The sequence below is a fragment of the Lagenorhynchus albirostris genome, chromosome 3 (genome assembly GCF_949774975.1).
Source record: "Lagenorhynchus albirostris chromosome 3, mLagAlb1.1, whole genome shotgun sequence".
Lineage (NCBI taxonomy): Eukaryota > Metazoa > Chordata > Mammalia > Artiodactyla > Delphinidae > Lagenorhynchus > Lagenorhynchus albirostris.
The window spans coordinates 98137746-98163610 of NC_083097.1; the positions used below are offsets into that span (position 1 = coordinate 98137746).

At 36.4% G+C, this 25865-nt stretch overlaps 1 protein-coding gene across 2 annotated transcripts in view; it reads left to right on the forward strand.

Moving 5' to 3' along the window:
- The window catches only part of HSD17B4 (hydroxysteroid 17-beta dehydrogenase 4), a 91641-nt gene that overhangs the window by 19737 nt on the left and 46039 nt on the right, over positions 1-25865 (forward strand). For both annotated transcript variants that reach the window (XR_009539554.1, XM_060143470.1), the window contains exons 7-15: positions 607-691; positions 1780-1967; positions 8775-8866; positions 11463-11487; positions 13058-13186; positions 16405-16508; positions 17933-18169; positions 20637-20688; positions 25623-25694. Coding sequence is in view for 1 of the 2 variants with exons in the window: in XM_060143470.1 (XP_059999453.1) it covers positions 607-691; positions 1780-1967; positions 8775-8866; positions 11463-11487; positions 13058-13186; positions 16405-16508; positions 17933-18169; positions 20637-20688; positions 25623-25694 (984 nt within the window). In the remaining variant the exon portion in view is untranslated. The remainder of the gene's footprint in view (positions 1-606; positions 692-1779; positions 1968-8774; positions 8867-11462; positions 11488-13057; positions 13187-16404; positions 16509-17932; positions 18170-20636; positions 20689-25622; positions 25695-25865) is intronic.

Consider the following 25865-nt stretch of genomic DNA (forward strand, 5'->3'; position numbering starts at 1 on the left):
ATCATCCTCCAAGTTGTCTGTTCATCAGATTGACATTTCAGAAAGCAGGCTTCTCTGTCTCTCTTTTTCCGTCTTCCTCTCCCCCTCTTTCCTACACCTCCACGCCCCGACCCCCAGCTCTCTCTAACTCATTTGCAAATCCTGTTAAAAATAGGGATTTAGAGATATACTGAACATTTTATAAACATTTCTTGATGAAGAACTGAGTGGTTTTGATTATGCTTTAACTAATGTTTGTGTTGAGTCCCAATTATATATGTAAAATTCTTGGTTATTTGTATTAATGAATTTTTATATAAAATAGGCAAAAATTAAAGATGGCATTGTACTTAGATGTGCATAGGCATCGTATTTAGGTGGCATTGTATTTATGATAAAGTTAGCTATATTAGATAATAATCTAATCATAAATTATAGGCAAAATGGGTATGAATTATTGATTGGTTATGTAACTGGAACTAAAGCTAAAATGATTACTCTGAGTGCAATGTGACAATAGTTGATTTTGAATGCTAGGTATAAAATGAACATCTTTGTATAAGTAAGTCATTGCTTATGTTGATGTCTAGATTTGACAATATTCATGATAAAAATTTCTTGTTTTAGATATCATCCAGAGAGTTCATTTGCGGGGCTCATTCCTGGTGACCCGGGCAGCGTGGGATCACATGAAGAAACAGAAATTTGGAAGGTAGAGTTGTATGTGGCTGTCAAGGGGGATTGGAGATGGCGTGTGTGGGTTCTTATGTACAGAGGAAAAGAATTGCTTTGACGTTGAAAAATACACCTTCAGATATGCACAGGCTTTTTAAATGTAGTTTTGGCAGATGCCTCCCCGTTACACTGGTGTCAGTCATAGATTAACGAGCTGGACAACTTAGTATTTCTTTTCACCTCCTACTTTTCATTATTAATGATTCTCCTGCTATTCTCTGATATTTTAGCAGTACAAACATTGAGGATTCAGCAGTACTTTATTCTCTAACCAAAATATCATTTTTTGTGTCCAGTGACCAACTGGGGAGAGATGAGTGGATGTTTTCTACTAGCTGGCACTGGTCAGACATGAGTTAGTCTTTGTAAACTAGGAACGGTAAGACTCTTATAGTTGCATCTGTGTGACTCAGATGTGGCAGACCTAGTAAGTGGACCCATGCGCTCTAATGTAAAAGTTATTCCTGTTAACTTAGTGTTCACACACATCTACTAGAAGTAAATTGCATGTGATATCTGTTCTTATTGGAGAGTTCTAGTATATCCTGATACTAGCAGTTTCTGAAAGTAAATGATAGGATTTACTTGTTCTACTAAGTAGAGTAAGTGCGATTAGGTCAGATTATGAGATGGTATTGTTTTAATATGAGGCATTTAATATTATCCAGAAAGGGAAAGGAGCAAAGTGATGAGGACTAAATTAGAACTTCATGATCTAATATTTCTTACTAAAATTTTAACTTGTAAATTGGCCATTTATTTTATGTTTATAAATACTTATTGTTTTCAGTAGATAATGAATATACATTCTTACACTTGAATTCGTTTGATACTGACCAGGGATTCTTTCTAAAACAATAAAATCTTGCAGTTGAATTTTGAGAGATTACTTTTATTATTTATATTAATTTAAATATATGAATCATGACTCTAAGGACCTAATGGCAGTATACAGAGTTGCTTTTGACAGATATAATAGTAATGAAAAAGAAAAAAAATTGCTTAGAGTTGCAACATTATCAAAATATAGAAAAGATGATGTTGAGAGATTGATTTTCCTTTTAGAATCATCATGACTTCATCGGCTTCAGGAATATATGGCAACTTTGGCCAGGCAAATTATTGTGCTGCAAAGCTGGGTCTTCTGGGCCTTTCAAATTGTCTTGCAATTGAAGGCGAGAAAAGCAACATTCATTGTAACACTATCGCCCCTACTGCTGGATCACGGTTGACCCAGAACATTTTGCCTGATGGTAAGTAGTTTAGATTTTTTTAATGCTGTTCCTCACATACCTGTGTGGTGTGAGCTTTGTAAAAGTATTTAATTTTTTGAGTAGCTAAAAAAATTTCCTTACAATTTAAAAAAACATTATATGTAGTTTATGTTCATTATAGAAAATTTAGGACAGCACAAACAAACAAAATCTGACCCATAATTCTACCGCACTGAGATAAACTTTCTCTTTGTGTAGGTAGACGTACATACATTTTTTCTTTACAGAATGAGGTAATAGCATTCTTACTGTTTTATAATAATAATTATTTTAAACAATTAATAGATTATGTTTTTTAGGGCAGTTTTAGGTTTATAGAAGAATTGAGCAGGTAGTAAAGAGAGTGCCCATATACTCCTCCTCCCACACAGTTTTACATCAGTGTGCTACATTTATTACAATTGATGAACCAGTATTGATCAATTTTTATTTATTTATTTACTTATTTGGCTGCATCGGGTCGTTGAGGCATGTGGCGTCTTTCGTTGTGGTGTGCGGGCTTTTCTCAAGTTGTGGCATGTGGATTTTCTCTCTCTAGTTGCGGCACATGGGCTCCAGGGTGTGTGGGCTCTATATTTTATGGCACACTGTCTCTCTTGTTGAGGCATGTGAGCTCGGTAGTTGTGGCACCCGGGCTTAGTTGACCCTCAGCATGTGGGATCGTAGTTCCCTGACCAGGGATCGAACCTGCATCCCTGCATTGGAAGGCAGATTCTTTACCACTGGACCACCAGAGAAGTCCCTGATTGATTATTATTAACTATAGTTAATAGTTTACTTTAGGGCTTGCTCTTTAGGTTGTATGATTATATGCGTTTTCACAAATGCATGATGTTATGTACCCATGATTATAGATCATACAGAATGGTTTCATTCTAAAAATCCCCTGTGTTCCATCTCTTCATCCTCTCCTCTTTTTCACAAATGTCTGGGAGGATTGAAGCTCATTTCTTTTTATCACTACATAATATTACATGGTATGTAGGTGCCACAATTTTTTTTTCATTCACCTATTGTGGGACATTTTGATTGTTTCCAGTTTTTGACAATTGTGAGTGAAGCTGCTATAAACATTCATGTGCAGGTTTTTGTGTGGACGTAAGTTTTCAACTCATTTGGGTAAATATTAAAGAGGATAATTGCTGGATTGTATGGTAAGGCTATCTTTAGCTTTGTAAAAATTTCCAAACTGTCTTCCAAAATGGCTGTATCGTTTTTCATTCCCACTAGCAGTGAGTGAGAGTTCTTGTTGCTCCACATCTTTGCCAGCATTTATTATTGTTAGTCTTTCGCATTTTAGTTCTTTTAATAGGTGTATAGGGTATTTCATTGTTTTAATTTGCAGTTCCCTAATGACTTATGATGTTGTGCATTTTTTTCCTGTGCTTATTTGCCATTTATTTGTCTTCCTTGATGTTTCTGTTCTTATTTTTTGCTCATTTTTAAATTGGATTCTTTGTTTTCTTCTTTTTTTGGAGGGGGTTCTTTGTTTTCTTGTTGTTGAGTTTTAAGAGTTCCATGAATATTTTGGAAACAAGTTCTTTATCAGATATGTGTTTTGCAAATATTTTTTCCCAGTCTTTAGCTTGTTTTTTTATTCTCTTTAGTCTCTTTCACTTTTTTTTTCACCCCCCCACCCAGGTTTATTGAGATATAATTTAATCTCTTTCACTTTTGAAGGATAATTTCACTGGGTACAGAATTCTGGGTTGGTAATTTTTTTCTTTCAGCACCTGAAATCTTTCACTCCACTCTTCTTTTGCTTACATGGTTTCTGAAGGAGAGTCTGATATAATTCTTCCCTTGTTTCTTTATGCATAAGATATTTTTCCCTCTGTGTTCCTCCAAGATTTTTTCCTTGTTTTTTCTGCAGTTTGAATATAGTATGCATAACAATAGGTGTAGATTTTTGGCAGTATTCTACTTGATGTCTTCTGAGCTTCCTGGATCTGTGATTAACTTTGGAAAATTCTCAGCCATCACTACTTAAAATATTTCTTCTGTTGTTTTCTTTTTTTCTTCTACTTCTGGTATTACCATTATGTGCCTGTTCTTTTTATTTTAATTAATTAATCGATTAATTTATTTGGTTGGGCCGGGTCTTAGTTGCAGCAGATGGGCTCCTTTGGTTGCAGCTCGCGGGCTCCTTACTTGTGGCATGCAGACTCTTAGTTGCGAGATCTAGTTCCCTGGCCAGGGATTGAACCTGGGCCCCCTGCGTTGGGAGTGTGGAGTCTTAACTGCTGTGCCACCAAGGAAGTCCCAGTATATCTTTTGTAATTATACCACAGTTCTTAGATATTCTATTCCCTTTTATTTTTTTGTCCTTTTTTCTCTTTGCATTTCATTTCAGTTTGGGAAGTTTCTATTGACATATATTCAAATCAAGCTTACTGATTTTTCTTTTTTCATTTCGAAGTTTTTTATATATATATATATATATATTTTTTTTTTTTTTTCCTGCGGTACGCGGGCCTCTCACTGTTGCGGCCTCTCCCGCTGCGGAGCACAGGCTCTGGACACACAGGCCCAGCAGCCATGGCTCACGGGCCCAGCCACTCCACGGCACGTGGGATCTTCCCGGACCGGGGCATGAACCTGTGTCCCCTGCATCGGCAGGCGGACTCCCCACCACTGCTCCACCAGGGAAGCCCTGTTTTTGTTTTTGAGCATTTCCTTTTGATTTTTTTTAGCATTTACTTCTGTCTGATTACAGTAGTCATCTGTTCTTATAAGTTGTCCACTTTTCTCCATTAGAGCCCTTAGCATGTTAATCACAGTTACTTTAAATTCCTAGTTTGATAATTCCAAAATCTCTGCTATATTTCAAGCTGATTCTGAGGCTTGCTTTGTCTCTTCAGCCTGTACTTTTCTTGCCTTTTAGCATGCCTTGAAATTTTTGTTGAAAACAGAACATGATGTATTGGGGTAGTAGAAAGTGTGGTATTCAGAGCTTTATTATGAGGTTTCATGTTTATCTAGCTAGGAGTTAGATTGCATTTATTGGTTGCTGTAGCTGTTGGTGTCAGAGGCTACATTTTCCTCTTTGTCATTGTTTTTGTGTCCCCTGTTGTCTTTGGGTTTCCCTAGGTACTCTGTGTTTGCAGCTCTCTCAGTTGTAATCCACTGTTGTTATACTGGAGCCCTGTTGAAGTGGCTGTAAATTATGGCGAGGGGAAGTGTTCTATAATCTTATGATTAAATCCCCATGTTTTTTAGCAGGTCAAAGTCTATGGACTCTCACCTTCAGTAGAGTTTTTTAGCCTTTTTTCTTTTTCTCCCCTTATTTGAGACAGGAAGGCTAGAGGGGTTCCACTAGTCTAATTATTCTTCCCTTAAGTCAGATAAGGCTCTGGTAGCTTCCCTTGAGGATAGGCCTTTGTTAAGGAGAACAGAATGCTCTGGGCATATTTCAAAATGATTTTGTTTTATTGATTTATTTATTTTATTACCCTCTCCCTTTTTCTCTGTAACATTTCAAAGCAAATCTTAGATGTTGCATCTCACCTAATAAATACTTGGAAATGTGTCTCTAACAGATATGGACATTGTAACCACAATGTCAATATCACACCAAATAAAATAATTCATTAACATTGTCTAATACCAAATTTATGTGAAAACTTCCTCATTATCTAAAACATATCTTTTTAGAGTTAGTTTATTCCACAGTGATCTAAACAAGGTTCACAGTCGTTTTGTTACTGTATCTCTTAAGTTTTATTTAACATATAATAGCTCATTCTCCTTTTTAAAAAAGTGCCAATTATTTGTGGAAGAAACTGCGAGTTCATTTGTCCTGAAGACTATTCCTCATTCTTGATTTGGATTGCCTTTGCACTTTTGTGGAAAATCAATTGACCATGTATGTATGTGTGGGTCTATTTCTGGATTGTCTGTTCTGTTGTATTGATCTATGGGCCTGTCCTTTTACCAATACCATGATGTTTTAATTACTATAGTTTTACAGTAAGTCTTGAAATCAGGTAATGTGAGTCTTCCAACTTTGTTCTTTGAAAACATGAAATACAAAGTTTTAACTTTAATTGAACTTTAATTTATTTAAATGTATGATTGAGAGCCAGTGCTTATTTATTTAGTTATATAATAAATAGAATACTTGACTGGTGAAAAACTGTGTATGGTTTTTGATACTCCTGGTTTTAACATATTTCTAAAAAGAAAATATCTATAATACTTTAAAAGTAGTTTCTGTGAAACAGTACAAAACAGTTGATGGGTGAAATTACTTTAGAATTAGCTGCTTCATGGCATACAAATGCTTTTTCACAGTACCATTTTACTTTCCACGTTTGAGCTAACGTTCATTTTAGAACTTGGAATTTGTAATACCAAACAAGTATGCACTTGTTAGCTTTTCCTAAGAGCTGTGCCTAACCAGTTTGCTTTAGTGTAGAAGAGCTATTTGTACCTGAGATCTAATTTTTTTTCCTTTTCTTTTGTCAACAGGGCCATTTAAAAAAGTCCCTTATTTTAAAAACTCTTTATACTCTCATATCTTATTGAAGGAATTCTTGTTAAAGAACTGGATTATTTAAGTATAATACTACATATATATGCACAACAGTGTAGGTTACTGGCAAGAAGTAAAGCATCAAAATGTAATGCATAGGGGCTTCCCTGGCGGCGCAGTGGTTGAGAGTCTGCCTGCTGATGCAGGGGACGCGGGTTTGTGCCCTGGTCCGGGAGGATCCCACATGCCGCGGAGCGGCTGGGCCCGTGAGCCATGGCCGCTGAGCCTGTGCATCCAGAGCCTGTGCTCCGCAACGGGAGAGGCCACAGCAGTGAGAGGCCCGTGTACCGCAAAAAAAAAAAAAAAAAAAAAAAAAGTAATGCATAGTCATGAACTCACTGTGCAACCCAAGAATTGGAACATTACTTGCATCTAACTTTATACCTTCTATTCTATTCCTCTGCTTCATGCCAAGAGACAACCACTATTTAGAACTTTATGCTTATCATTTCTGTGCTAGACTCCTACCTAAGTCACTTTTTGCCATGGGCTGTAGACTTTCTTGGGGAAGCAACAAGTTTTCAAGGAAATATTGAAAACTTTAGCTTTTAGGGCTTCCCTGGTGGCGCAGTGGTTGAGAGTCCGCCTGCTGATGCAGGGGACGTGGGTTCGTGCCCCGGTCTGGGAGGATCCCACATGCCGCGGAGCAGCTGGGCCCGTGAGCCATGGCCGCTGAGCCTGCGCGTCCGGAGCCTGTGCTCCGCAACGGGAGAGGCCACAACAGTGAGAGGCCCGCGTATTGCAAAACAAACAAACAAACAAACAAAACTTTAGCTTTTAAATTTGCTTTCCTTTGAGAATGTAGCTTCCATTAATTTTGACCTCTAGAGATGTTAAGTCACTGTTTAATGTAGTATCTTTTATGCCCACCAAACCCTAGTGAAAGATGTTTGGAGAATAAGATGTACTTTAGACAAATAATTTAATCTTTCTGGACCCGCTTTCTCTTCTGTAAAAGAAGAGAGTTGTTACAGATCATTTTTAAAAGCCCTTCAGATTCTGAATTTCTGTTATTTTAAATTTTGGTATTTATTACTTTTTTATAGTTTAGAAAAAGCTGAAAATTTATTTTGCCTCAGCATTTTTCCTCTTTTCCTCTGAAATATTAACTTACAGGCTGTCAAAGGAATTATTTGTTAAAGAACCAGGTGTTAAGAGTAATGTGTGGAGACATTTGCAATTTCTTTTCCCCCTTTGAAATATATTTGAAAAATGGAAAATCATATATGTGACTTACATGTTTCTTACATGAAATGAAACATAATCTTAGGATGAATACTCATGAACTAACTTCCCAAGCTGTATTAGTTATTTACTGTTGTGTAATAAATTACTTCAAATTTTGTGGATTAAAACAACAAGTATATATTATCTCACAGTTTCTGGGGTCAGGAATACTGTAAAGTGAAGGGTTTTTAGAGCTGCTCTTTAATTTACAGGGACTGTAAATGTCATCTTTGTCACTTTAAAATATAAAACTATATTTTGTCCCTTCACAGTTAGAATTTACATTTATTTGATTCTTTAAAGATTATAAGATGTATTTACAAATCTTGTCTCATTTGAGCCTTGCAGCAACTTAGTAGAATAGGCAGGTAACGCATTTTAATTACCATCTAACAGATACAGACACACGTCCAAGAGAGTTGAGTGCTGTGCTCAATGCCCTAAATTGCCTACATGGCAGGACCAGCAGTAAAATCTAGGTGTTCATGCTCCTTGTGTAGTACCTTTCTGCTCTGTTAAGTTGCTCACAGAAGGTATATAACAGGAAAATATTTCTTACACTTTGTGACTCATCAGTAATGGTTGCAAGGTCTATTTTACATCATCTTACTGTCATTACAGTTGTCAAGGCTGTTTTGCAGTGTTCTAGCTTCTGGGAGAGCAAAATAGTTTTGGGAATGAATGGTACCTAAGTTCATTATGCTATGTATGCCTTTGCTCACCAGTCTTTGCCAAGGCAGCTTTAACTTGTCTTCTAAACAGTATGTTACCCATCTTGGAAAGGTATATCTGATGGCTTCTATGTTAGAAGCCTGAATGTCTCCATTGGGATGAAAAGATTCTTCTAAAAGCCTTGGATGTTAATACTAATTAATTATGTATATCTAATTTTTTTCTTGTTTATTTAAAAAGTCTCTGAACCTATAATTTTATAAGTGAGGAATTTTCAGAAAGTAAAATGATTGATTGAATATGTATATATTCTTGTTGATAGTTTTTTTTTTTTTTTTGGCTATTTATTTCAGATCTTCTGGAAGCTCTGAAGCCAGATTACGTGGCACCCCTGGTCCTTTGGCTTTGCCATGAGAGTTGTGAGGAAAATGGTGGCTTGTTTGAGGTATTCTGCACCTTTGCACTTTCTCCCAAAGCAATATTTGTGTAATTAAATATAAAAAAATGATTCAAAAATTAGTATTTTCCAATTGTTCACATTTGTAAAAATCTGCCTCAGTTGGTATCACTTGTATATTTTTTAATATTATGTATATGTTATAATTAAGGAACAAGTATGACTAATGTCCTTTTTTGAGAAAGTAACAGCAACTTTGTAAATTGTTCTTCCCTAGTTCTTCATTTCTGATATTCTTGTCAAATGAAAATGTGACTGACTGGTTTGATGTGTTTAGTCAGATACAGAAAGTCTCATTTGGTTAGAGATGCTGAGTAGTAAGTTAAGTGAAAGGACAGAGGTGATGGTTTAAAGTCAGCCAGGCCAGGTTTTGATTTCTTGCTCTGGTAATTGCTGGCTCGCTGGAATATTGTACAAATTAACCTCCCTGAGTTTTCGTTTTCTTGGGGTTTTGTTGTGAGAACTGGAGATCATATTTTTAAACTCTTAGCGTACAGAGCAGTCACCCCTCAATTTTAACTATTATATCAGTATAGCAGGAATTCAGTCTGGGTATGATAGATCAGTAAACACAACTTATTATTTGTATTAACTTTAAAAATAAACTTTGCTATGTTTCCCTGTTGCAAAGCTTTGCATGTTTGCTATAAAAATAAAAACCACACATAATCCTACCATCCAATGAGGTTCAGTTTTCACTCTATAATCAAAGTCCCTTTAGATCTCCTTATGCTGATTTATATATTTTTTAGTCCTCATTTGAGTTTGATCTCTTTTTTCTTTTCTAGGATGAACTGTTATATTTTAGACCATCCCCCTTTATCTGATTCTCTGTGGTAGTATAATAATAAACCCGTTGCATGTGGAATACATGACATCCAAAGATATTTCTTGTTAGCAAAATTACCTGGCTCAGTTTTAAGTGAATGATATATATTAGCCTGATTTATTTGAATAAAAAGCTGTTTAGTAAATGAAAAACAGTCTACACATGTCTATGCAGAGATAGGTGCCTCTGCTTTCTTAATCACAGTCGTTGATTGTGAATTGTGGAAAATTAGAGGTGGAAAGAACTTTACAACTCTAGATTTACAGAAGAGAAATTTAATAATATCAAGCCATGTGGAGCTCAAAATTTGGTCTGCCTGTCTTTTTATCTCATTAAGGAATTTTTAAAAAATTCTTTGTCTTTTACATTTCTGTTTGTTATTAATTCTGTGAACAAAAATAATATATGCTTTTGTAGAAAACTTCAAATATATAGGGGAGTATATAGAGGAAAATAAAAATCACCCACATTACCACTATCGAGAGATAACTCCTATTAATATTTTTGTGGATATTCTTTTCCAGTCTTTCATTAGATGTGCATTTTACACGAATAGGCTTTTTTTTTTTAGGTATACAGTTTACACACACACCTAAACATACACAGATAACTAGGATAATGCTGTAGATGAAGTTTTGTATGTTGTTCTTTTATTTTACTATATTGTGAACATTTTTAGTAAGGGACATTTGCTGTGTGAGATTGAGTACAAAATACAGTAAGAGAGGTGTGTAATATCCTGACTTAAACCTTGAATGTAAATTGACACTTTGTTTGCCGAGTTTTGATAGATATCTAGAGTGGCAGATAGAGATTTTTTGGATCGACTGGAGCTGTTGTTTCTAGCACCTGTGAGGAGTTTGCAGCTTGTTGCTTCACTCCCCAAGTATGGTAAAAGATGATATTTTTCTTGCCTGTTATCAGTACCACTGCCATTTTAACTACTCTGACAGCATCAAGGCCGATTGTCCTGTTAATATACGTAAAGGAATGAGTGATTAGAGCCACTGAGAAGTGTGCTGTCTGCTGGTACAGTTTCTTCCGTTATATGCATGTGGAACACTGTAGTTGTGGTGTTTGAAGATATGACAAACAGATTTTCTTACATCAGATATTTTCTTCTGAGAATTTCCTTGAATGGCTTCTAGAAAAAATATCATCTTTCTGTACGGTGATTAATGTATTTGGTCATTTGCCTTATTTCTATATAAAGGTGTTTCATTAAAATGAGTATATGTAGTTCATTAAGTCAAATCCTGGCTTTATTTTTCTTTGCTTTTTATTTTTTTTATTCATTAAGTCTTTCCAGAAGGACATGTATTTCAAGTGATGTGCTGGGCAAATTTGGTATTTATATTGTTTAACCTTCATGGTTACTTCATGAAGAGTGTATTATTATCCTGATTTTACATAAGGGGAATCTTGAGTTTAGGGAAGTCAAATTATTTAACCAGGATCAGACAGCTAGTCTGTAGAAGAACTAGTATCACACCAGTTTGGTTTCTGTGCAAAGTCATGCTTTTCTACTACATGCATTTCTGCTATATTGTGTTGCTTTATTTTTCTGCTCTGATAACATGAATAGTGCAAAGTCATGTGGGCCAACAGACTTTTGTAGAGCTGCATTATTTTCATCCATTGTCATCTAGCATTCTGATACTTGTAAAAAGATAGCTGCCTGTTTTGTTAATTTCATAAAAATTTTATTAGTAATTTCACGTTAGATGGTATAACTTCTTCCTCCTCTTTTTGTAGGTCGGAGCAGGATGGATTGGAAAATGTAAGTCTCTTTTGGTTTTTGGTTTGCCATACATTATTTCCATATCTTTAAAACTGCATATCCAGGTAGAGCTGGGTAAAGACCTTGTCAAATGCCGAACCATTGGATTTAGTGCACGCATAATCAAACTCAAACATTGTTATAGCAACAGGTCTTCTAAAACATGGAAATTGCCCTGCAGGCCTGTGGTATTTTCAAGGATCTTTTCAATTTTTTTCCTATTAGCAGTGCTTATTCAATATTTGTCCTGTCCTATTCAGAACTGGCTGTTTCTTCAGACAGCACAGTCTCTCTTTATATTGATGTTTGTATTCCCATGTCTCCGACACCCCACATGCCTGTTCAGCAGAGTAGTGAGTGGGAGGGAGGGCGTTTTTTCAAGATGGGAAGAGCTCTGTCCTAGGCAAGTTCTCCAGTTCTCTCAGTGATTCTTTTCTTCCTTGGAGCATGAGACATCAGAAGGAGACAGTGGGGAATCACACTGGACAGCTTTCTAGAAGAGAAATTGCAGCTGATCTATAGAAATTATTCTCCTTCAGCCCACTAGTAAATTCATCTGGCTTAAATCCTCTCTTCCCCCAGTTCTTAAACCTTGTGAGCTCCAAATTGGATAATTACTGTATGGTGTTTAAAAAAAATTGTGAACATTCCAATATCCCAATTCAAGTTTTCAGTTGGATGCTGGTATCAAAATTAATTGAATTATTTAAAAGGCTGCCATTACTGGATGACATTGTTACAACATATTGTAGTGTATTATTAATGACTATTCTCTAAGTTATGAAGTAACTTATTCAAACATTTTTAAGTGTCTTATGACATCTTTTAAGGAAGGAAGATCAGTTGTTGCAATAAAAGCTGTATATGGGACTTTATCAATAGGAAATCTCTAGAAGCTTCTGTCATTTCCCAGGACAAACCTTCAATTTAGTAATCATCAAAGTCTGACCATTCTGTTTAAATAAGGTTCTATTTATTCCTCAGGCTTTTAAAATGTTAAAAATTATCTTTATGGAACTTATGCAGCAATGATGATTTTTGTGAATCTGGGTGGGCAATCTAGTTGACTTCCCATGGAAAAGGAGGAAGAGCAAAGGGAGGAAAAGGGAGAATTATGTGGGGTTGTGTGATATATTAATTTGATTATCTGGAGTCTTTGACCTGTTATCACCACTAGTTTTCAGTTTGCTATTCAACAGAGCTCTATTCTGTTCTGTTACCTTGAACTGTATTATCTAAGTGATCTGTGGTGATGAAGACAGTCTTTTGGTGTGATTATATATAATTTAACTTTCTGATTTAGCATTTCATCCTACCTTTAGTAGTATCTGGCATAGTCAGAGGAGGGAGAGGTTTTCCCTTCAGCTTCAAATATTAGAAAAAGAAATTTGACATCCTAATGGGTTATTTTTTTTTAAATTTGTAGTAAAAATCTTTAGAAGTTAGAATCTTTTTTCCAAATTCCATTTTTCTTGATGTTAAAAAAAAAATTCAGGGGACTCATGAATTCTACTTTCTGTCTCCCTCTTAAACTGTGTGTTCAGTATCTTGGTTTTATTTCTATAACCAGTACGATGGGAGCGGACCCTTGGAGCCATTGTAAGACAGAGGACTCAGCCAATGACTCCTGAGGTGGTGAAGGCTAACTGGACGAAGATCTGTGACTTTGATAATGCCACCAAGCCTCAGAGAATTCAAGGTAAAGAGTCCCAAGTCAGTTTAGTCCTGGTTGGGTAATCAGAGGCAACAAAGCATTCTCTTCTCTTATGGAATTGTCTTCTTAATTGTGATAACTTAGATGCTCAGATCATCAAGAGCACATTTTCTGCTCCAGTAGGTATTAGAACTCTCCAATTTAAAGTATGTATGTTACTCCCACTGTCAGTTTTTCAGTTTTCTTATGATCCTGATTTTTTGGTATATGTGTGATTGAGGGGACGTAAGGAGGTGTTTACCCATTTGTGCTCAATGCATCTATTCCCCATCTGGTGGTTGGTTTCAAAGTCTTGCCTTATCTAATCACATGCTCCTTATCTGACCTGATTTTTCTTTATTTCCCCAAAAGTTTATTTAAGTCTTATATTATTTAGGCTTAGATCTTTTCTCTCTAGTGAATAGATTTTGCTTTGTTTTAGCACTTTGTCTTTGCTACTGTTTCTCTGCCTTTCTAAGATGCCTCTTATTCCTTTTATCACCTCTGCTAATCTCGGTGCTTCTTTAGAAAAACTCAAGCCCCAGATGTTCAACAAAACCTCCCCAGATATTCTGGGCTTCATATTCTGGGCTTCAGCTCTTTCTTAGCTGAACTCTTACCACTTGAGCGTCTAATCATGACTGCTTTCCACTGCTTTTGTTTCATAAGTGTGTGGTTTCTTAACTGCATAATAAGTTCCTTTGGAGGCAGAGAATATATCTTGTATGTCCTTTTGTATTTGGTGCTAGCATAGTGCTGAACTCATAGAAAGGATTTAGTAAATGCTTGTTACCTTGAATTATTGAATCATCTATGATATGCCACAGGAAGAGACGGCCAATAAAAGTCACATTATTTTTTCTAGTATAACTCACATATGTATATAGTATATGAAATTTAAAGGACCTTTCTGGGAAGGATCATGAATCAGGATTATTTTACAGAAAAATCTTGTTTTTTCCCTTCCTAGTATTATATTTAATGTTTGATAGAAGAATATATCTGAAAAATGACTGTTCTTTTTTTTTTTTTTAATCCCAATGTTACTTTCTTGTCTGCTGGTACACTCACTGAAATTTTCATTATACTTTTCTCAATCAGAGGATAACATGATTGTTATGTCATTAGCGGTAGCATTTTCTGTATTCTTTTTTTTTGATATATGAGGTAAATTTAGTCTACGAATAGCAGTCACCTATCAATGAAAATTAGGAAAAGGATCTTAAAAACTCTTCTCTGAGGTCAGAATTCCATTTTATTGCCTTAAAAGTATTAGACTAATATAAAGAAAAAGCTAATGATGAATTATATAGTTACAAATGAAAAGATAACCCTAGTATTTGAAGTACAGTTAGAAAAAAAATCTTACACTTTCTGTAGAATCACGACTTTCCGAGCACCCATTTCATCATTTTCATTTTACAGATGATGGAACTAAATCCCAGAAAAGCTGAGTAAGTGGCCCAAGCTTTCTTAGTGTTTGAGCCAAGAGTTAACTCAGGTGGTCTGTCTTTGAGTGCAGTACCGCCAGCCTGTACCGAGGTTACTTCAGTTAAATAGCCTCCTATCTAGGCAGCAGCCTAAATGGGATGGTAAGAGGAGGATTGGTAGGCAAGAAACCTATCTAGTGTCACCAGGAATGGAAGAGAGCCCTGGTCATCTCACATTCTGTAGTTTAGTTATAGTTTTTGTCTGAGTTTAGAAGGAGGCCCATATATCTAAGGTTTGTTAGAAAGGTCCCAGAGCTTTTGGAACCTTATGACATATGTGGATACTCTGTGAATCTCCTTTATTAACCTTTTAGACCCCAGAATAGCAGCTTCTGAATTCTGTCCGTAGTCACTGGTCATAACGGTGGTTTTCTCTGGAAGAATTTTTAGTAATGTTTTCTGAGCAGTTACCTGTACAGAGACCTGGGGGGTAATCTTGACATTGTTGCATCCTGGAGGAGGGGTGATGGTGGGGAGAGAAGGAAAATTAGTTGTCCCTCCACCAGATGGAAATTGCACATCTGTGCACAAGGATCCGACTTTACAGTCGGATCAAGTCACTCAAAGACTTTGCAAGCTTAGAGCCTCTTTGGAATCATAATGTGGGGAGAGTATGTTGGAAACACCCAGTTATCTTTGGTCTATTCAGAGTCTTTCACGATTTTTTCCTGCAATAGCCTGACATCACGCAGTCAGTTCATGAATGCCAGTGAAGGTTCTGCAGCAGGCTTGCTGGATGATATAGGAATGATTGTCTAAAGCATTGTAGCTTTTCTTAGTCACGTCTGTAACAAAAGCTTTTTTTTTTTTTTTTTTGGAAATAGCTTACATTTATTTGGATTCCACCAGGGGAATATTAGCTCTTTAGGATATTTGAAAGATGATGCTTTTATGATCTTTATGTAATAGGTTTACCAAAGCACTCTGTCTTATTTAAATTCCAGTGATCCTAAAGAGAAAATTCAATTCGTTCATCCTTATTTATCCTGAAGTTGATTGACTTGAATCATTCATGATTTAAATTTTTTTTCAGTACAAATGAAATATAGTTCAACTATATAGGAAAAATCTGGACGTTTGTCCTGTAGGTCACTATTTAAATAGCACTGTAAAATAACTGGCTAGATATTTCACATATGCAAATTGCTCTTCCCACTCCATAGTGGGACTGATTTTTTTTAAATTAATTTTTATTGGAGTATAGTTGATTTACAATGTTGTGTTAGTTCCTGCTGTATAGCAAAGTGAATCAGTTATACGTATACATATATCCACTGATTTTTAGATTCTTTTCCCATTATAGAGTATTGAGTAGAGTCATTATAGAGTATTGAGTAGAGTTCCCTGTGCTATACAGTAGGTTCTTATTAGTTATCTATTTTATATATAGTAGTATGTATATGTCAATCCCAGTCTCTCAATTTATCCCTCCCTGTCTCCCTCCCCACTTGGTAACCATAAGTTTGTTTTCTACATCTATAACTCTCTTTCTGTTATGTAAATAAGTTCATTTGTACCATTTTTTTAGATTCCACATATAAGTGATATCATAGATATTTGTCTTTCTCCTTCTGACTTAACTTCACTCAGTATGACAATCTCTAGGTCCATCCATGTCACTGCAAATGGCATTCTTTCTTTCTTTTTTTATGGCTGAGTAACATTCACCACATCTTTATCCATTCATCTGTTGATGGAAAAAGCATTATTATTGTTATTTATTCCTTTTTTTAGAATCAATTGGCAGTGTAATTGAAGCTCTAAATAAAATAGATTCAGATGGAGGAGTTTCGGCAAATCATACCAGTAGTGTGACATCAACAGCTACATCAGGATTTGTAAGTGGAAGAGAAAGCCTAACGCTTTGCCTTCTCTGGAGACTTTTTTCTTTTCTTTCCTTTTCTTTTATGCAAAAAATACTTTTCCAAGCTATTAATTTATTGTTAAGTAGGAAAGGTGAGTGACCATAAAACTTTATAGAACATGTACTGAATGTTTATAAAATTTGAATGAACATAAGGCTAAAATATTAAATGTAACTTTTACTTCCTCTTCTTCAGTGTAATAAACAAGTGTCTTTTTTGTTTTTTGGAGCATTTTTGAAAATCGTCCTTCAGTCACTTTCTAACTCTTTAGAAAAGGATATTTAACTTAGTGCCTCTTTTGAGTCATTTCTTTTAAGGAAAAGCATTGATAGATTGTATTTTGGAAATATTTCAACATGGCTGCAAAGTAAAAAGTCTCCCATTGTGTCAGAAATTCTAGTAGAGCTGTGGTTATAGCTCTTGTGAAGTTTGCTGATTACCTATCTCCAGTACGTCTTTTTTAAAAAAAAAATTATAGTGCATAAATAATAAGAAATAAGTCATTTGACACATTCAGTTATGGTGTTTTGTGACTCAGGGGAGACATAGTGATGAAATAAACAATCTAATTGTAACCCTGAGAATATGATCAGTTTATAAATGTGATTTTACTTTAGAGTAGGGGTTGGCAAACTTTTTTGGTAAAGGGCCAGATGGTAAATATTTTAGGCTTTATGGACCACGTACTGTTTCTGACACATAATCTTCTTTTTCTTTTTTTAGACCACTCTTAAAAAAATGTAAAAACCATTTTTAATTCTCAGCTGTTGTTTGCTGACTCTTGCTTTAGAATGAAAGTGATCAAAAACTGGACATGATTCTTTTATAACCTAACATATGCTTCACAAATTAGCTAGGCATGTCATCACTAAATAGAAAAATACAATATCCAATTAGATAAAGGACAGTCCTAGGTAGGAGCTTACGGTAAAATCTAATTATAACCAAAACCATTATGAGGGAGTCTGATTTACAAGCATTAAGCAGTGTTTTGCTCATCTGTTTATACTGACTTTTATAAAATAGATCTTATAGAGCCATTCATTATCCCTGTTTATAATAATTTTTTTATTTTTTGTAATTTTGAGTAGCTAACAGTCACTGTATTAATAGGCTTTTCCATCATCAGAGACAGGAAAGTTGAAAATGAGATATACTATGTGTTAACAAGAAGTGGGCAAGAAAAAAGTACTTATTTGTAAATGAAGTCTTTTTCCATACAATTGATTTTATTAAAAAAATATAGTGAAACAATTATGATACCCTATCAGATTCACTAAAATGACATTCTATTCACAAAGCTAAGTATGTAGCAGTTAATAGTTTTGAAAAGTCAGAAATTTAAAGATTTGACAAGAATATCAGTGAAAAAATAATTTTCTACAATTGTTCCATAGGCTGGAGCTATTGGCCATAAATTTCCTCCATTTTCTTCTTCTTATACGGAACTGGACACTATTATGTATGCCCTTGGAGTGGGAGCATCAATCAAGGAGCCGAAAGATTTGAGGTTTATTTATGAAGGGAGTTCTGATTTCTCCTGTTTGCCTACCTTTGGAGTTATTCTAGCTCAGAAATCTATAATGGGTGGAGGATTAGCAGAGATTCCTGGGCTTTCAGTCAACTTGGCAAAGGTATGCATAATAAGAAACCTTTATTTTGCTCTTCTTCTCTTCCTTTAAATATGATTGGTAAATGTCACATACTGTGTGTGTGTGTGTGTGTGTGTGTGTGTGTGTGTGTGTGTGGTGTCTTAATACAATAGTTTATAGTGGTTGATTCAAGAATAAAGATTTAGCATGTCTTTTAATTTTTCTTAAAAAGAAAAAAGGGTAGAGAGTTCGTTGAAAAGGCAAGCGAAAAGAAGGCAACAGTAATTATGTACAGTCCGTAACCCTGGCATAATGTTATTAATTCTCTCTCTGCCATTACATGCTATTTGACCAAGGGTTAATAACTTCTCTAAGCTTCAGTTTCCTTATCTATAAAATGGGTATGATAATCCTTACCTGACGATAGTGATGAAGGAGCAAGAGAGAAGAATATTTGAAACAGAGAGAACAGGTAGGTGTAAAGGGCCCCGAGGCAGGTGCATACTTACCTTGCTTTTGGTTGATACAGCTATAGAATGAGCAAGGGGGCAGCGGTAGGAGAAGAGGGCCTTGTAGTCATCATAAGCATTTCAACTCATACTCTGATTAACATGGGAGGCCATTTGTAGTGCTTTGAACTGAGGAGTGGTATGATCTGGCTGTGTTCACTCACAGGCTCAGTTTTGCTCCTCTGTGGAGAATAGATTTATGGGAGCCAAGCATGGAAGCAGGGAAACCAGTTTGGATTTTATTATGGTAATTCCAGCACTAGTCTGGATATGCATGGAAAGAAAGAGGAGTCAAGGATGAAGGTTTTTGGTCAGGTTAACTGGGATGATATATATGCATATATACCCATATATTCATAATTATGTACAATGTATTTAATATGTATGGTAGTTACATATGACATATTACTATGTATAATAAAATAGATATATACAATCACTTTAAGGTGGGGATGATCAGGAGTTGGTTTTGGACAGATCTGAGATGCCTGTTATACATTCAAGTGGAGATATAAAGTGGGCAGTTAAATGTGTGAGTTTAGAGTTTGCGGGGGAGGCCCTACTGGGATTTGTAGCATTTAAGTGAGATTTAAAGACATGAGACTGGGTGAAATCACCAATGTGTGAGAATGTAAGTAGAGAAAAAAAGCCTGAGTTTGGTGAGAGTTTGAAGAGATGAGAAGGAGTTAGCAAGAGAGACTGGGAAGGAGTGGCCAGTGAGGTATGAGGCGTATCAGGAGAATGTGGTATTTGAGAAGCAAAGTGAATAAATTGTTCCAAGAAGGAGCAAACAATTGTGAGAAGCCTTTGGGGTTATTTTATTTCTTGAAGTAAGGGTCAGGCCATGAGTCCAGTTGATAACTGTTGAATCGTAGACTTTTGAACTGATTTCTGTGATTTTGACTGATTGGAGAACCCATTTACTGGAGGATCGATTAGCTCATTGCTGCTCTGAATCTATGAGAATCTACGGTTATTTTATTAAAGTATTCGATGAAGTAGGGAAGGACGCAAGAAATAGATGCCAGGCAGTTTGTTGTTTTAGTCACTCTCCCATGGTATTTGTTGCATACAGTTCTTCTGTTTGGGTAATGTCAGTACAAACAATTAAAGTAAATGTTTCAGAATTCTTCCTCAGAGTTGGAAGGAGTTGGAAATCATGAATAGTGTTCAAAATCTGTCCCTGGGAATGATAGCCGTCTTGGGATTTGAATCCCAGTCTTCCTAACCTTGAGCTTCCAGGTCGTATGATAGTGAGGCAGTCCTTCATTTGTCCTCCCATCACTACCCTCACCCCTTTTCTTTTTCCCTTCTGGGTTCTGAGGAAGACTGGGAATTAAACTGTCCCATAGCAGTTGAGTGTGGTCATTCGGATATATGGGTCAGGTTTTGTTTTTACTGTCCTATAGTATTCCTACATATATTTTTATATTCTTGCTTTGATACATTGAGGTTAAGTGGCTATGAAGTTGCACAGAGTCTTTAGTATTTACTCTTACACTAAGAAAATGTTGACATTGCTTTTACTTGAATGTGGTTGTAAGATTTATATTAATGTTTTGGTTGTGTCATTTGTATGTGGCAGGTGTGACCTGAAATTACTTTTCTAGTACTGACCTATTTGTTCATTTTTATTCAGTAGATATTTACTGGATACCTGCTATGTTCCAGGCACAGTGATGAACACTGGAAATACGCCTAGTTTAGTGTCTCCATTAGCAAATAATCCACAGTTATCAGTCAACAAAAATTTATGAATGTCAAGAAAGAACACAAATGTATCTCTTCTATTCTAGAGAGCTGACAGTCTTTAGATTGGGGTACTGTTTATTTCTGAATCATATAATTAAGAAGTGGGAGCCAAATTGAGACAGATAATTTGGGGGAAGTAGTCACATGAACGTGTGGACAGTGAAATGCCACTTGTGATTAGCGGTATCCACAGAAGAAGCTGTGGAAGAAGAAAGTCTACTAATAAAATTTTGCTTACCCTAATGCAGGTTCTTCATGGGGAACAGTACCTGGAGTTATATAAACCACTTCCCAGAGCAGGTGAGTTCTTGATCGTTTTATTTTCTGACTAACCTTCCAAACTGTGTCAATGTGTTAAACTGGCATAGAGCAACCTAAATAAACTAAGTTATTTATGTGCATGTCAGGCGTTAGAGTAGATTGATGTTAACTAGTACCTATTTTGGTTCCCTTAAACTTTGTCCTATTTGAATAGTCTTATTTAAGAAATAACTTCAAAATACTAAACATCTGGTCAGCAATTGAAAGGAGCATTTTCTGTCTGTGTCCTAAACTTAGTGATTGTGTATAATCAGTTATGATTCCCATGAATATGATTCTTCATTCTTTTCTCAGGTATTTGTGTTGGTACTGATTTTCATAAAGCAAACAATGTTAAAAGATACAATGTCTTATAATTAACTTTTTTCTATTTTCTTTTAGAGTAAGTAAAACCAAGGCTGTCTTAATAATCAATTTATTTTTCTCAATAATATCTTACTTGTTCAGTAAATCTTCTCATTATTTTTTCACTTTACTTCGATATATTTATGTTGCTACTCTGATGTCAGAATATTAATTATATACTGACCATGTAAGGTGGTAAAATAAAAAAAAGTCTTTTTCATTTCACATTATATAATGGTAGAGGTCAGCAAATAGCTAGAATTGTACTTTAATTTTTTTTGAGATTTTAATTAAAAAAATTCGTATTGCTTAATGCTGAATAGTTCTGTTTCAGTGTTAGTGTTACTTGTTTCTGGTTGTTTTTGTAGTTCTTCCCTGTTTTTTTCTTCTTCTTTTAGTTTTTTCCTTTGTGGTTTCATGCTTTTCTTTTGCTTATGTTCCTTTCTCTTTTGTTTTTGGGTATCTGTTGTAGATTTTTGATTTGTGGTTACCATGGGGCTCATAGATGTTGATCTATGGCTCTATTTATTTGTTTTAAACCAGGTAGTCCCTTAAGTTCAAACACATTTTAAAAGCTCTATATTTTTTTACTCGCTTCCCCCATCTGTGTTTTTGATGTCATATTTACATCTTCGTGTTTATCCCTTTACTGATTATTGTAGTTATACTTGATTTTACAATTTTTTGTTTTTTAATCTTTGTACTAGCTTATTTAAGTGGTTGAGCCTCAGCCTTCCCTATATATTTGCCTTTACTAATGGGATTTTTCCTTTTCTATAGATACTTAATTCTTGTTATAGCTTTTTCTTTTCCAGTTAGAGAAGACCCTTTAACATTTGTTTTAGGGTTGGTTTAGTATTGATGCTTATCCAAGAAGTTCTTTATCTCCCCTTCAGTTCTGAAGGATAATCTTGCTGGATAGAGTATCCTAAGTTGTAGGGTTTTCCCTTTCAGCCTTTAAATATACCATGCCACTCCCTTCTGGCCTGCAAAGTTTCTGCAGAACAATCAGCTGATAGCCTTATGGGCATTCCCTTGTATATGCTCTTTGTTTTTCTTTTGCTGCCTCTAGAATTCTCTCTTTCAGTTTTGCCATTTTTATTATGCTATGTCTTGGTGCGGGTCTGTTTGGATTCATCTTGTTTGGGACCCTCTGTGTTTCCTGTACCTGGATATCTGTTTTCTTCTTCAGACTTGGGAAATTTTCAGCCATAATTTCATTAAATATATTTTGACCCCCTTTTCCCTTTCTTCTCCTTCTGGGACCCCTATAATGGAATGTTGGTATGCATGATGTTACCCCAAAGATCCCTTAAAATGTTCTCATCTTTTTGCTTTCTGCTGTTCTGATTGGGTGATTTCCATTTTCTATATTCCAGATCACTTATGTGTTCTTCTGTATCACCTAGTGTGCTGTTAATTCCTTTTAGTGTGTTTTTCTTTTCAGTTGTTGTATTCTTCAGTTCTGACTGGTTCTTTTTAGAATTTTCTAGTTCCTTGTTAAAACTCTCACTGTATTCAGCTATTCTTCTCTCTAATTCAGTTAGCATTCTTATTACTAATGCTTTGAATTCTTTATCTGGTAAATTGTTTATTTCTATTTCATTAGTTGTTTTTTTCAGGAGTTTTCTCTTGCTCTTTCAGTGGAAACAGATTCCTCTGTCTTTTCATTTTGCTTATCTATTGAAATTTGGTGAAATAGTTACCTATGGTGGTCTTGAAGGGGCGTTCTTTTGTGGGCGTGTCCCTATACAGTCTGCGTGTTCCCAGTGGCATTGACGGGAGAGCTGGATTTGATGTGAGCACAATTTATGTCTTTTCTCAAGGTGTGCTGGCAGCTGTCATCCTGGTAGGGGGTGGGGCTGGAGATGGAGGAGTAGGGCCAAGCTAGATGTTAGGTAGAGCTTCCCCTCTGCTTAGTGGCTGTTACCCCACTATTTGGTGCGGGGGCAGGTCCCAAGTTGCTGGAGCAGAAGCCCTGAGGGTCGGGTCTGAGCTGGCTAAGTTTCCTTTAAGTGTGTGCTTTCCCCCCTTCCCAGCACTGGCACCCTTACCCTAGAGGGGAGCAGTGGTGGAGCGAGAGGGGCTGGGGTGGGTAGTCAGTAAGGGTCGGAGCATGGATTTTGTTTGGCATGGCCACCATCAGAGATCTGGAGCCCCAGTGCAGTCACCAGTAATGGCTGCCCCCTCGCCACTCAGTGGCCACTTAGGGTTTGAACCTCCTCAGGGTCTCATGGCTGAGCCTTTTCCTCAATCACGGCAGCCCAGAGAGTGAAGCTGCAACATGGTGCTGGCGTGTTCTCTTAGCTCAGGCTGGGGACCAGGGCAGTTGTAGGCAACCAGTCAGCTACCCAAGTGGTTTCAGTCTGCCCTCTCTGCCCTGCGTCGGGAGCACGTAAGTGTTCACATGCTCCTGGAGTCCAGGCTTCCCACAGCCCTCCTGTTAATCCCACTGGCCCTCCAGCCAGCCAAGGGGACTCGTGTTCCCTCTGTTGGACACCAGGGCTGGGGTGCCCAATATGTGGCTTGAAGTGCTCACTCCCCAGGGAAGGTCTCTTCCTGTGTAATCTCCTTTTTCCTCTGAGTCCCCTCTCAGGGGCACAGGTCCTGACCCGCTCGCTTTTCTTCCCTTTCTACCCAGTTACCTGTGGGTCTTTCTTACAGTCTTGGTTGTACAGGTCTTTCTGGTAGTCTCCACTTAATTTTCAGGGAGAATTGTTCCACGTGTAGATGTATTTTTGATGTGTTTGTCGGGGGGGAGGTGAGTTCCGTGTTCTCCTGCTCCACCATCTCAGTTTGAGTCTTCCGTTTAGTGTTACAGCCTAAGTTTTCACGCAGCCCTTTTTTATCTGAGGCAGTGTGCAGTGTGTGGTCAGGTGAAGAAGTTTGGCTTTTATTTTAAAGACAATAGATAACCACCGAAGGACTGAAAGGAGAGAATTATATGATCAAACGTGGATTTTAGAAAGCATCAACTCTGGCTCATGTTTGTAATGCTTGGATTCTAAGGGAATGAGATAGAGAGAAGGAGATTTTGTAAGAGACTGTTGTAATAATCTAGGTTAGAGACCGTGGTTGATTGAATAGGATTGTGGGCATGAGGATGGATATAAGTGGAGAAATTATAGCGATATGTAGGGAGTGGGCTTGGTGTTTCATTGGATGTGGAGTTGATCACCTGAAGAGATCATCAGCAATTTGACAATTATTTATTGATTACTTCCTAACTTCTAGGCTTTCTGCTAGGGTTGTGAATAAATGGAGAATGGAAGCAAATCTGGACTCTGCCCTCATGGAGCATATAACCTAGTTGGTGGGGAGGGCAGTCAATAATCAAAAAGCCACACAAATAAATGTACACTTGCAACTATATGTGCTAAACATTACAGATGAAACATACATGATACCATTAGAACTTAAAATAGAAGGATTTGGCATAATCAGGTTGGTAATCAGGTTGACTTTGGGAAAAAATAACTTCAGACATAATAGGAGAGCAGGTTTTAAAGTTGGTCAGAGTGGACATGCAGGTACCTCGTTATTAGTCTGTTGTGGTAGTTCAAATGAAATGATGGTAGCTTAGGCTAAGGTGGTGGTGGAGAGATGGAGAGAAGTGGGAGAAGCAGAGAGAGATTTAGGAGGTGAAAGTGACAGCAATCTAGTTATCCTTAGCGTTTCTTTTACCATCTTTCACACCCAGGCAGGTACCAAATTCTTTGATTCTCTCCCTTCAATACATTTAGAATCCTGTTTCTGTCCACCTCACTTCGACCACCGTCATCTCTCACTTTCTAAGTGTTCTCTCTGCCTCCATTCTTGCTCCCTTCAGGTCTGCTCTTCTCACTGTAGCCAGAATATTATTTCCAAAATGCAAGTGTATTTGTCACTTCTCTATTAAAAACCCCAGATGGCTGTTCATAGACTTCAGGATGAAATCAGAAACTTTTCATATAATCTAGCTTCTCCCAGTCTCTGCATACTCAAGTCTTGCCACATACTTAGACACTATTTTATGAGGCAGGGGTCATGCTGAAGTTTCTGGCTTGGCAGTTGGGTGGATAGTACCATTCATTCGTATAGGGAACAAAAGAGAAAAACAGCTTGGAGAAAAAGATTATGGGTTCACTCCCAAACAATTGTTAATCCATCAAGATTTAACATTACCAGTTAAATAATGGAACAGTCCCTAAAAGAACAGAGTAGTTAGAAAGAAACACTGTCTAATTGAAGCCTGCAGAGTAGAGATTTGAGAAGGAATGGGGTAGATGGTGTTGGCTGTATGCTTAACAAGTGTTCATTGAATGATTGAAAATTGTTACTTTTTACAACCTAATTTATCAGAATTATTGATGTTTCAAATTTGGTGATTCAGGTATTCTGATTGCTTTTAATGTTTATGATTCAACATTATATTGAAAATTATTCTAAATCATGATTTTTTAGTTTTGCTGAACTTACAGTGGAAGTTATGTTAATTTCTCTCATGTCCTCATATAACTTACCGTCTTTAAAGCAGTCTCCTTATTTATTTATTTACTATTTATTTATTATTTTACTTCCCATTTTAGGAAAAGTAAAATGTGAAGCAGTTGTTGCTGATGTCCTGGATAAAGGATCCGGTTTAATAATTCTTATGGATGGTAACTCATTTCTAGTTCTTATAATAATATTGTTAGATTCATAGACTTTGTAATACAATACTTTATCACAGAAGTTGATGAATAAGTTTCTATTTATCTTCCAATTGTGAGAAAGCAAGATTAGTGTTCTAAAAATTCACAAGCTTTTTTAGAAAATAAGGGAGGAGGGGG